The sequence below is a fragment of the Amblyomma americanum genome, chromosome 1, assembly GCF_052857255.1.
Source record: "Amblyomma americanum isolate KBUSLIRL-KWMA chromosome 1, ASM5285725v1, whole genome shotgun sequence".
NCBI classification, from domain to species: domain Eukaryota; kingdom Metazoa; phylum Arthropoda; class Arachnida; order Ixodida; family Ixodidae; genus Amblyomma; species Amblyomma americanum.
Genome location: NC_135497.1, coordinates 4,416,561 through 4,429,549, shown reverse-complemented (window position 1 = coordinate 4,429,549; position 12,989 = coordinate 4,416,561). Strand labels below are relative to the sequence as shown.

General features: G+C 48.9%; 1 protein-coding gene across 5 annotated transcripts; it reads left to right on the top strand.

The window, feature by feature from the left end:
• Positions 1 to 1,473: 1,473 nt before the first annotated feature.
• On the top strand, positions 1,474 to 12,493 carry LOC144130209 (uncharacterized). Of its 5 annotated transcripts, none has more exons than XM_077664206.1 (6): positions 1,474 to 1,594; positions 6,735 to 6,857; positions 7,750 to 7,956; positions 8,821 to 9,093; positions 11,452 to 11,679; positions 12,378 to 12,493. In XM_077664206.1, the coding sequence occupies exons 5-6, from the start codon at positions 11,452 to 11,454 to the stop codon at positions 12,447 to 12,449; spliced, it is 300 nt and encodes a 99-aa protein (XP_077520332.1). In that variant the 5' UTR covers positions 1,474 to 1,594; positions 6,735 to 6,857; positions 7,750 to 7,956; positions 8,821 to 9,093; the 3' UTR covers positions 12,450 to 12,493. The 5 variants fall into 5 exon arrangements, with proteins under 5 accessions (XP_077520332.1, XP_077520326.1, XP_077520336.1 ...); XM_077664200.1 differs by having other exon boundaries at positions 7,404 to 7,956; XM_077664210.1 differs by lacking the exon at positions 6,735 to 6,857.
• Positions 12,494 to 12,989: the final 496 nt, after the last annotated feature.

The following is a 12,989-nucleotide window of genomic DNA, read 5'->3' as shown; positions in this document are numbered from 1 at the left end:
TACTTCGCTGGATGTCGCCGATCTGGAATTTTGCACCGGATGCGCACGACAGTTGATAAACATACTCTTGCAGAATAACACCATAAGTGACTTAACCGCCGGCTCCTGCGTGTTCACTTATGACTGCGTCGGCCTCCTTCATGGCTTCGTCCTCTACCTGCAGAAACACCGCTCGCCGCTCAAGAAGCTGACAGTGCGAACACCCGAGGTTAGCAAGCGTGCACGGGAGTCTCTGGTCAGGGCCATTGCACCGAGGACGACGCTAGAAGAGTTGGTCATCGATATAGATATCTACGATGTCGAAGAGAAAGCCCTCTTTGCCGAAGTAATCGCCCGGACCCGCAATCTGCGTAAGCTAAGTGTTACGTGGCCGAGAAACTGCGTCTTGTCCATCAACGGCTGCGGCTTCGAACTTCTCGCCGGAGACGCAGCCACAATGATCGAGCCGTGGCTGGTAGCCCTGCCAGAAAACGCCACACGTTTGGCGCTGAACGTAGACCTCTTGGGTTTCTCAGAAGAGGAGTGTTGCGCGTTCTTTCGCGCACTGGCACTCAACAAAGCCCTCCAAAACATCAACATAAGTCATCTTCCAGCATGCGCTGACATCAAGCAGATATGCCAAATCATTCGTCATTCCCGCTTGGCGAAGGCCATTCACATTGAAGATCACCCCCTGAGCATCGGTAGCCTTCCCATGCTTCCCGAATGCCCGAAGTGACGCCCCTCACGGTCAGCTCTTTGCACCTCAACAATTCGGAGATCTTGCGCAGAACCTTCGAAATCCTCGTCTCCTCCAATCACGTTACTTCACTTCGCGTGTGCCTGCAGAACTGCTTCCTTGATAAGATCCAAGCTGCCATGGCAGCCTATATAATGGAAGCACGCACACTGAAGGACTTAGAAGTGCACGCCTACGTCGATGAACCCGAACTCGAAGACCAGCAGCATGACCCTGACGCCGGAAAGCTTCTCGTGAACGCGCTGGCATCCAACCTCAGCCTCACCCGAATCACAGTAAGAGAGCTGCCTCTAAGCGAAGACAACTGTGAGTTCCTCGCAAACAGCTTTGCCAACAGCCAAAATCTATCCGAGCTCTCGATCGCGGTGCTCAGCCGCGATAGCTACAAGGCCTTCTTGCAGACGCTGGTCCGCCTGCTCCGCGTTGGTCTTCCAAGTTGCAAAGGCCGTAACACAGAGCTCCTTGTCATTCGCAGCATCACGAGGCGCAACGCCAGCCTCGTCACCAGAGCAGCCCGCTTCGTGATGGGTGACCACGATCCTTTCAACGCACGCGCGGTCGAGCTCGTCTCGGGACATGAAAGGGTCCTCAGCATCATTCAATAAAATGCTGGCGTCGATGCCAGGGAAGCGGCGACGATGGTCAGTCGTGCCTTGGGGCTTCGATGTTTGACGGGTCTCGACGACTACATGAGACTGGCTGGCGTGGTCAAGCGACGGGTTCGCGGACGCGATAGCTCAGTGCAACTCGACGAGCTCAGCTACGACTGCTGGATTCACATCCGCAAATTCCTGACTGTGGCCGACGTTTTGGGAGCTGACTGCTTGTGAAGCTGTGATCGGACATTGTTTGGAGGTAAGCTGGCAACGTTGTTCTTTACCTCGTTATTATGAAGCGAATAACGACTATTTTATTTAGTGAACATTTGTCTCGCTTACATGTGCACCACACTTAACACTGAGGGTTATGCATGAAATGAAGGCCTCGAATAGGGTTATGCCAACGCATGGGTGGTTGTTTGCACTAGAATAACCCTTCCCTCAACAGATTTAAAAATACAGCGCCTGGTGTTTAAAGCAAGGGAAAACAATTACTGGTCCTTATTGAACCAGCGAACCGTATGAATTGCAGTTTGAAACGCACGTAGTTAGGCTGCACACAGGCACACTTGTACGGTGGGCTCACGGACCTTTAATTCCATGTCAATAATGCTGAAGACAAAGAAAAGGCATAAGTGAACACTTCGTCTAAGCCTTAGGTAATCGTCTTCGACCCTTCCTGGTTTCTTCGATTATGTAAAAGCACTGCTTGTTAAAACCGTGATGCCACACTGATGTTCCCCCATTCTCTCGAACAATTTACCTTAGCACACCTCTTAGTCGCCTTCAAGGATATTTTGTGCGACATTTTGTAATTTGGTTAATTTAAATATATCAGGGTAATGTAAATTAAATTTCGGTAAGAGTTATGTATTGCGGCTTACGCTTTACATTGCACGCTGAAGTGTAGGACTATACGGATAGTGCAAACAGCTTACATCATCAAAGAAAACGAAGGCAGGATGCCGCAGTATTGAGGGTACGGTATAGCTGCTGACGAAAATACAATAGTGGCGTTGTTTTTTTCTTCGGACATCAGACAAGATCGCAATTTAATCGGTTTTTCTCATCACGAACAAAAGCCAAATTTAACCTCTCGAACGGCTCCAATTAGTTTTAAAAGCCTAATTAGTTGCTTGTTTTTCCACTCGTTGCTAAGGCTGCGCCCCACCAGATCGTGCCCTCTCTGCTGAGATACAGGTACAGAAGGTCCAGGTACATAACTACGCACCGACGCCTTAGCTCGAAAATATGCCTGCCGAGCAGGGCACACTGTCTATACCCTCTCTCAGACACCTCGTCCGGACATCCCTCACAAGGCACCCTTCTAACGCCCGCTCCGCTCAGCCCATCTTAGCATCCCCTTTAAGGAAACGCACACGCGGCCTCATTCCCCCGCGAAGTTTCCCCTTCCCTCATGACTGCCCGAAATAATCCACACCGGCTGGAGAGGCGGAAATTCGCCACCTGCCCCAGTAGACACAGTCAACAGGGCACTAGATGTCAATCCGGCATCTGTCTTCCCAGCATGCGTCGGGCGTCCATGGTGGATGAAGTGAAAAGGCGCCAGCTTACCCTCAAGGCTTCACTAAGGAACTATATGGTTGCAAGTACACGGGAGCAGCGGCCGGCGCCGGAGACCGCAGCGCCGCCACTCGGCTGCGAGCCCGCTCCCGCCGCGGCTGGTCGCTTACTTTCGGCGAAGACGCTACTCGATATGCGTGCAGCCAGCATAGCCTCCTGACAGGCAGCACTCATCAATCTGTGCTTGTATAATATGGTAGATAAGCGCAACATTAAAGGAGTATAGACACCTAATTTTGGTGTCATGTTTTCTTCTCTATATTGATGCGGGAGGCACTACTACGCATGAATCACCATGTGATATTCGATTACGCCCGCTAAAAAATTTATAGTCGACTTTTTCCGTTGTCCTGTTTCGGTTTCAACAGCCGAATGATGGCTGTGACGTCAGAGTATATTTGTGTCTCTTGCGTCATGAAAAATCGCCTTAAAATCGTTGCTTCATCGTTTAATTCACTGCAGTGTTGAAGCCAGCCTCCTTCAAGAGCCGGAATGACAACGACTGAGGAAGCATCAGATGGCTTGAAAATTGTTTTTTGGGGGGGGGCGGGAGGAAGGGGGGCAAAGGAAATGGCGCAGTATCTGTCTCACATCTCGTTGGGCACCTAAACCGTGCAGTGAGGGAAGTAATAAAGGAGGGAGTGAAAGAAGAAAGGAAGGAGGTGCCCTAGTCTCCGGAATAATTTGGACCACCTGGGGATGTTTAACGTGCACCGACATCACACAGCACAAGGGCGCCTTTTGCGTTTCATCTCTATCGAAACACTCCCACATCGGTGGAGTTCGAAACCGGGTACTCCGGTTCAGTAGCTGAGCGCCCTAAACACTGAGCCGTCGCGACTGGTTATATCGGAAACTTTTTTGTGTCTCACATGACTAGCGTAGTACAATTTGATGTCACAGTCCTCATTCGATTGTTGAAGTCGAAGCGGCACGCAAAATAAATGACAGTATAAATTGTTTAGCTGTCGTACTTGATTACCAGGTGGTAATCCGTGTATAATAATGCCTTACGCATCTTTACAAATAATAAAATGCGCAACGAAAATTTAAGTATCCCTACTGAGGATTTAAAATTCTTCGTAGACAAAGTCAGCTGCGTACGCCAGAAAGTTCTAGTGCGATTGGGCTTATCGCCATCAACACTATCACTAGCGCAGATTTATGAGTCACGAGGAAGACGATTCGTTGTCTGGTGGTCGCTTGGGAAGCCAGGCGCTCTTAGCCATTGAACGTCGAAGCATTGCTACTGACAAGATGTCAGAAAGCGAAGAAGAACCTATGTACGCCGAGCCGCAGCCGTGCGTACTGACGCCGGCTGACAAGACCCGCTGGACTGAGAGCGAAGCTTACACGGAGTATGTCGGCTTCGTCCTCGCCCTCAACGAGCGTGTCACGGGGAAGAAGCTGACCGATAACTTTATCGTATCAGATTTCACGTCGGATCTGCTGTCGGTGCTGGGTTCAAGAAACGCCTCCAGTCAGCCAATTAGCAGTGGCTTAGCTCGAATATGCCAGGATAGACGTAGCGTGAGCTACGCTGATCCCCTGAGCATCAATTGCCGCTGAGCAGCAATTTCGCTCTCCTTCTTCATGGCTATACCACACTGGCAAACGCCCTGCTATATGTACACTCCCACTGACACCTGTGTGCTTGCGCACAAAATGAGAGGCGCTATTAAGCAGCTCCGGGGCAGCGTCAGATGGCTACTGTGCAACGGAGGCGCACAGCTGGGCTGCGCCGGTGCTAATGCCTCTGCATCGGCTATTACGGGTGAGGCGCGCGCGGTGGCGGCTCCGGCACGCCAGCTGTCCGCCGTGTGACGTCACTGCTCCTCGCACATGCGCAGCACGGCTCTCCAGGAACCACGCGAAACTGCTTAACCTCGGCCAGTGTAGCTCACGCTACAAAATTCGAAGCCGGAAACACAAATGCCATCTTCAGAACCCGCCTTGTTAAAAAAAACTGTAATGAGCAGACAACACAATTAGAGAAAAGGCAAATTTGACATTCAAGAAAACAGTGCCTCCATGTACTATTTCGTGTCTTTTTTGAGTGATTCTGTCTTTGTAAACGACATCGACGGAACAACTTATAGAGATCGTATCGAAACAAAGTGGCAACAAACGAGAAGTGGCAACTTGTTCTACAATGCCAGCGGCACCATTTCTTCCACGCACCCTCGCAACGCGTCAAGAGCAGTGCTGGCCGAGCAATTCCGCCAAAACGCGGCTTTCTTAGAGATGTAGCGCACTTAGTGCTTCCACATTGGTTGCGCCGCGGTCAGCCCTGCAACGAGCTCATAAATGTCGTAGCATTTCAGGGATAATAAGCGGATTGATTTGGGCAGCAATTTTTTCCTTATAGAAAATAAACAATGATCGGATAATTTGAGCGCTTAGTTTTAGCAGGTACTTAGGATTCCTCATGAAGCTTTTCATAAGTATTTTAACAGTTCATAAAATGGGCGTTCCTAAACCAAGTCATTCTAAGCGTGATTTCACTACAGCACCAGACAGAGCTGACGGCCGCTAGGGAAGACTAGCGGTGGCGCTCACGACGGCAGATATTTCACAAGTGCCTCCCTCTGAACCCGACCCCGAATTTCTCGTAATGCTGCCTGTTTTCTAGGCGCTCTCGCTGGCAAACGCGTATGTGAAGCTCTTGCTGCTGCATTCTGGTGGTTATGTTCAGTTCATCAACAGAGCGATATAGCACCCAGGAGACATACCAGCGTAGAAGTATAGCAGTTTAACGTACAGCCCCCGTCAAAAGTATACAGCCCAAAGCGTTTGCTTGCGAGGCCTGCAGCGTGCTTAGTTATACATCCGCAGCGGCCGTAACATCTCGAAAGAAGAATGGCTTCATGCTCTCAATCCTCCCAAGCTTTGGACTGCTAAATGTTCTTGGGAGCCGCGTTAAACAGCTTAGAAGCAAACTTCTTGGGATGTACATTTTTGACGCAGGCTGTATGCCTGTTGCGCACGCGCAGTAGTCCTATCCGGCCACGCATTTGCAACCGTGCATGCGAAGTTATCAGTTATAGAATGCTCAGTTATTTGTACAGCTGACACAATTTACGTCAGAACTGAAAGATCGGATCAATGCAAGTGAAGATAGGACCCACAAATCCCTGTGTGCCAGCAGGTGAAGTCAATGTGATCACAGGAATTTCCAGATACGCAATCTAATGGTAAACACGTTACGGAGGTTTCTGCTGTTATGGTGGTCTCTACTGTCCCAGGGGGTACAATGCTGTTTAGCAACCATGCATGCCGTAAACATTACACCAATCTTGTTGCATGTTACATTACATGACACAGCAACAAGCTGATCCTGAATTTCTCAGAACCTGAATTTCTTATCCTGGTAGCACTCGGATGCCGTGTCCCCCCCCCCCCCCGCCCTAAGCGAAGGGAAGAGGGGGGGCCAGGAACCCCTGCCCCCTCCCCCCACCCCGATTTACACCACTGCTGCAGGTTCAGCAGTGCTCTGGTCAGTGGCTCGAAGATTTACACATCGATGTGCCGCGCCCACATTAAAACCCTCCTAGATAAAAGTGTCATTTTCCAGCAAGCGAACATGGCAGTCTGGATTCGTAATTAAAAAAAATGTAAAATAAAGGGGTGTACCATTCGCTGAAAAATATCTGTGAATGGTTTCAAGCATAGGCATTGCCATGAAACATAAGAGAAAGAGCAAGGTTGCTTCACGATCTTTTCGAGACTGTATCTTTGTGGCAATAGTCGAACCCTTGTGAACGAAGTTAAAAACCTGAATCGCTTGAATACTTCCTCCTATGTTTCCGCAGGTTTTCGTCTCGGAGAAGAACTTATTTGGCGATCCCCTCGCTCGATCAGGGCTTCATCCTTGTATTCATGTTCTCCTCTCCTTTGGTGGAAACGTCCTGCAGGAGTCTCGTTCTGAAACCAGTGTGCGTACCTGTACCTTATTAAATCATTGCCTAATGTAGGTTCATTTGTTCGTTATGCATTTCGAGATTAAACTATTTTGAATCCAAAAAAGTTTACCGATGCTTACCTAACAGAAGTGAGTAAACATATACCTCGTGTTTGAGTTTATCATCATCATCAGCCTGAATACGCCCACTGCAGAGCAAAGGCTTGGCACTCCATGTCTTTCCAATTAACCCTGTTATATGCCAACTTTGCTCACCGTATTCCCGCAAATGTTTTATTATCGTCCGCCCAACTAACTTTCTGCCGCCCCCTGCTACAATTGCCTTCTCTTGGCATCCACTCCGTTAACCTTAAGTACCAGCGGTTATCTTGCCTTCGCATTACATGCCTTGCCCAAGCCCATTTCTTCCTCTTGATTTTGATTAGTATGTCATTAACCCGCGTTTGTTCCCTCACCCACTCCGCCCGCTTCCGGTCTCTTATCATCACACTCAAATATTTCTTTCCATAGTTAATTTACCCCGCAAATTTTCCACCGCCGGTATGTGCCATTCCAACAGAGGGCAACAACAACAGTGAAGAAGAGGAAAGAGGCTCAGTCGGGTTGCGAGCGGCGACGAGTGCCAGAGAAAGTGGATAAGACTCTAGTGCCCCCCTCCCTGCCGTCATCTGCTCAAAATTCGCTGCCGTATGAAGCCGTACCATGTGGACTCAAGGAACACAAGCATGGACGTGCCAGTCATGACCGACATGTGTCAGGGAGGGTCGTCACATGTTTCCACGCCTTGTATGGAAGTGGGTGTCACTGAAAGCCTGGGTGCGCTACAGACTGTCTTCGACGGAAATTACGAGGACTGCGATGAAGGGCGTGGTCTTGTCCCAAAAGCAGTCATCTTCTGCCCGCAGACTCGTCAGGAGGGGTTGTCTGGAGCTGACAGCAAGAAGGAGGTAGCGTTGTGGGCTCTGCAGAAGCGCTGCTGTATGGTCCGGGATGAACGGAGTAATCGCACCGAAGGATGCTCTGGTAACATGGTGCGCCTGGGCGGAAAGATGTCCTTGCAATTCGACGGGGCCGTCACGCCAACAGTCCTGGCATCCACCATCGCCTTCGTGGTGAGTTCATTCTGGCATGGAAAGCGCACCACTATTGCCAACTCGCGTTAACACATGTGGACGCTGCGCTAGATTTTGACGCAGTGGAATTAAGTGCTTCACCGCCAGAGCTTGATATCCTGATAAGAGTACTCACGGTTTTTTTAGTGCAGTGTTCTCACCTTTTCATCTTTGACTTTGAATAACTATTTCGCCTTTAGTTTCTGGCCTACAATGCGACCTGAAGTGCACGCGTATACCATGAACCCTTGTGTGTGTCATGTTGTTCGCAACCTTAGACTTGCCGCTCCCCTAGCTGCGTCACCAATACCGTGTTTAAATTTCTGTAATTTATATCCTTCTCATCTCCTGAAAAAAAAAAAGACTGTAAAAGAGAGAAAAAATACACCACAAAGAAGGCTTCTCTGAAGATATCGAAGAAGCCTTGTGTAAAGATACCGAATTGTTTGCCCTAGTCAACACACTGACGTGGCTAGAAGAGCGCGCAGGCTAGCAGCAAAGAATTTTTTTTCTTGCACACCTTGTCCGAAAACATAATCTGGATCAATCTTAGGTTTGCAGTGGTTCATTTTTACTCATTCACGTCTTAAAAGGCGCCTGTGTTTCACAGAATAACAGCCACGTACGACGACGATTGAAATGCTAGCATGCAAGCTAAATATTCTGTGGTTGAGGTGACACTTAGGTATGGTGAGTTTCTGCCTTGCAGTTGTTCTCATTGAACTCTACGCAGTCCGTCACATTCTGTTAGGATTTCCACTCAGAACATCGGGTTCGTTTGACGCCCTGCATGTATCCTCATTGGGAACTTCAGTTCCCTGGAACAGCGCTGCATATCCGCCACGCCTATTGCGACTTCTACAGGGCCTGCCTCTTGTGGTGTTCCTGGGTGGGATGATGCGCCACCGACAGTCCGCCTTGCCGCTGTTCACCGACCTGAAGGTGCCAGCGCTGATTGTGGTCGAGTCTTAAATCTTCGCCGGCCCCGAGGTTGTACTGCACTTGAGTCTCGAGGCGCTACACAAGGGGAGGCACAGTGCATCCTTTGCCGTCTTAGTCCTGACCAGGCTGCTCTACACGGTGTGGCTGGCCGTCTCGTTCAGGGCGAGTGGTCCCCTGCTGGCCTGGGAGATAGCGGTAAGAGTGGCAAAACTGGCTCGCATTGCTCTTTTAGACCTAACTTACATGCAAAGGCTTGAGGAAACACTGAAGCTCCGCCTCGAGGATATGACGCGATAGCGTTAATGAGCCCCTTCAGCGGCTTGGAGTCTTCTTGCGTATCGCTTCGCAGACGTGGTCATTATGTGCTTTAGATTGATATAAAGCGGGAAGTCCTCTTATATAACTCCTGGCACATAGTTGCAGGAGTTAAGTGACGCGCAACCTGACATGGTGTGGTAGCTGTTTCAAACACAGCCATCTCTGACGACCAGTCCTTTATGTAGCTGCCACCTGACAGGTCGAGCACGTTGTGATGACATCACAATGTCTCGTGACCTATGTGAGAAGTGGGCCATCTGCTTTTTCGCTCACAAAGCGACAACGTTGCAGCCGGACTTAGTGCCAGCGGAAGCCTTGACTTAAGCGCTCAAAATAATTCAAGAGTGCAACGTGTCATATAGCTGCACGGCTACATTTAGATGGCTATTTACAGCAGCTTAGAACTTTTTGCGAGTTGTAAATAATTTTCGCTTTTACGGGTGGTTCCGTACTCTCAACGGCATAAAACGACAGCTTCTAGTTAGGGCTAATAGCTCCTCTTGCATCTCTCTAAGTGGTATTGTCAGCTTACGCATCCAAAATTCCTATCGAAATGACAACACGAATCCACGAGCGATCTTAAATAATTTGCTTCCAAGCTATTTTGAGCATAAAAAAGAAAATGAAAGAAAGTGAGCTTGAAAAGCGGATTTGAAAAAGCTTGAAAAGGTCCGTTCGACGTCCAGCAACAAGGAAATTATTCGTTACGCCACAGCATGACTGTGCAATGTGTTGTTATCGGTTTTTTATGAATCTCCACTTTCGTCCTTTTGGCGAGGCTGCTTAAATGAAAGATTTAGGGTGCCTGATTGCGCACGCCCCCTCGGAAGTGCGGTGTTGTTCTGTGAAGTGGTCAACGCTGCCTCCCAAGCGGCGATGGCCATTAGGCTCCGCACGCTTCATCGCTGCGGGTGGGAGAGACGTGTGCGCGGCGTTCTTGGGCAAAACGCTCAGGGCTGTGTGGCCCTGTTCACGAAACGCTCGCCACATGGCTGAGGATTGTTTGTTTTTCCGAGAGAAGACAAACGTCTACTGCTCCCTCTGGCAAAAATTCTATTGAGACACAGCCCAAGGTCAGTTGATGTGTTTTGTGCGAGTAATACCATTTCTGCGAGGTTCACAGTTGATTGGCGCGTACATAGCCACTGAGTTTATCGCTTAGTTGTTCTGGGTCTTTGTGTATATGTGTGCGTGCACAGCTAGTTTAATTTCTAAGTAAGCAATGCTCCGCTTTGAGGTGCATGTGTCAACGCAAATAGGATGCTTATGTTATGTTTTACACTGCCGATGGTTAATTATATTTTTCTTCATCTTAGGCCAAAGGGCCAACCGTGCACAACAAACGTTATCATCATCTCAGCGCGGCATGCCTTTCTTCGCCTCGAACTCGACAGGCAGTTGCGCTCTGCCCATGTGCTGCCTGCGCGTCGGGCTCCATGATGGCGGGCGCCGCAAGGGAACTCGCTAAAGGGGTAACGGCGCGGTTGTCTCCACCCTAAGCGGCGGCGCTCCCGGAGACACGACGTCGACAGATAGGAATCCCGCCTCCTGGGCTCTATTCTGGAACCACCGCCATGTACTTTACAAGCCTCTCTCTACCAAATGGGTTGAGAACGTAAGATAGGAAAGAACAAGGGTAGGCTTATCACAGGGACAAGGCGAAATGCGAAGATGGATCGCGGACTAAGACAGAAGGAAGGGTAGACGGACGAATAGCCCCGTATAGTCTATCCACTGTACCCTCTTGCAAATAAGAAAAGGGTTTCATTTCTATGTACGGCCCTGTTGTTCCTTCAAATGCAGACGAATACTGGCGGTTCTACGGTCTCCTTTTGGTCAGTTGTGCCTTCATGTAAGAATGCAGTATAGAACTGAAATGATAATTAATCGCCAACTGGCCCAAAACGTTGCTTTTGATTTTCTTGTCCTGTTACCTGGAAGCTATCCTGGTGAGATTATCTTTACAGAGACTGTTGTGATATCACGTTTGTACTGCGACCTTGCTTTAGAAGAAGCTGAATTTTCAATCATTCAGGAAGGGTTGAACAAAATATGTGAGCCAATCTGTTTGGAATGTCCTGCTGCTTTCTTTTATGCTTAAGTTTTACGGAGAGTCACATCTCTCAGCAAAACTACTAAGTTTTGCTGAGAGATGTAACCTTTGCGGCCCTCTGAATAAGTGGTGCTCTTTTGGCATTACCTAATGAAGCCATGTTGCGCTGGTTGCTTCTTCAGATGATGCGAGACCGTTTTGCTATGGCGGTGTTCTTGTACGCGTACGACGGCTACAGCAAGTACCTCGTGTGCCTGCCCCGCACGCTGTCGTACCTATACGGCTCGGAGACCTGTACACTTCCCACGTGGTGCCGGAAGCCGTCGGGTCGGTCGAAGGAAGACATCTTCGAGGCGTGCGCATATCTCTATGATATGTTGGCCATGTCAGAGCACGCCGAGGTTATCCAGGTATATTATATATATGCACCACTGTGGTCGGAGAATGTTTTCTTGCGCAATGCATGCTAGGTTACCGGGTTAGCGAATCTCTGCGCTAACAGCTTAAGCTGCAGACAGTAAAAATTCGGCCCTACGCCAATCTCCTCTTAAGCACAAAGTGAAACTAACGGAGTTTAAGCGAGGATCGAATTCTTTGACGCGCCTACCGACGACAAAATTTTCACTTTCAGTGCTAAGAAATAAAAAATGTCACGGTAGTTCTTGCGCTTGAGTAAAACCGAGGTGGCAGGGAACAATTGCTTTTAACTCAAGGAGCATCGGGGGATGCGGATGCTGACATACTGAGCTTCACACACTGCACGCACTGTGTACATATTTGCTTACAAGCTGGGGGTTAATGGTTGCTCTTTTGCGGTATTTGACACGCACACCATGCTTTAAAGGCTGCGTGGTTGTGCTAAGCACAACGATCATTGTTGTTTACAGCGTTATAGATCCTAATCGGGAGGCATGATGCTTGTCTAGGCAGGTATAAGACCCACATACCCAGTCATTTTGTCTACCTTAGAGAATCAAGTCATTTGCACAATAACGTTCCTGTAACCAATGAACAGAAGAAAGGTGACAGTTCAAAAATATCACGTTGTATGGTCATTGCACCAAGGATCGACAATTTGCATCGGCTTGTGCGCCATCTCTTTTTTCAGATGCACCACGAGAAGTACGAACCACACATGCGGAACTTCGTGCGTGACAACACTCTCGGGGCCTGCGTATAGGTCTGCGATCTGAGCTTGGCAGTGCTCGTGGTCTTGCGCATGTTAAAGATGATCTGGGGCGACATCGCTGCTGTGGTCCATCTCTACAAGCGCTACACGGCAGAGCGGCGCAAAGGAGTCAGTCGGAACGGCGCCTTTCACGCAGTGGCGCTAGCATTGCTTGCTACTGACACGTCACCCATGGAGGCACTCCTTGCTGGTGGGTCTTCTGTTGTAGGATTAATTTGAAAAAGGGTCATCTGACATCGAATCTTATCAGATATCCAATTTTTTCGTGTTAGTTCTTTTGTGGGGAAAGGTTAGTGTGAGGGCGATGCATTATCTCCCTTAGATTCTGTATCTCGGTAGAGTACACCATTTTAGTTTACTGTGCGCCAATATGCGAAACAGATACTGAGCTATTTTCTTTCGGCAAAAACCAATTTTCATTTTTTTCAACCCAATTTTCAATATCAGGTTTAAACAGATGCCCTTTGTAAAAAAAAAACCAAAAAAGAAGTGCTTTCAATAAGGGCTGATATCATACGCCTCGAAAACGTA

What these genes read in the sequence shown, in the direction of transcription:
- LOC144130209 (XM_077664199.1), top strand. Translation starts at nt 7,534, where the DNA reads ATGAAGCCGTACCATGTGGACTCAAGGAACACAAGCATGGACGTGCCA. An exon ending in CATCCACCATCGCCTTCGTG is followed by an intron (nt 7,957 to 8,820) that starts GTGAGTTCATTC and finishes CGACTTCTACAG; the next exon opens with GGCCTGCCTCTTGTGGTGTT.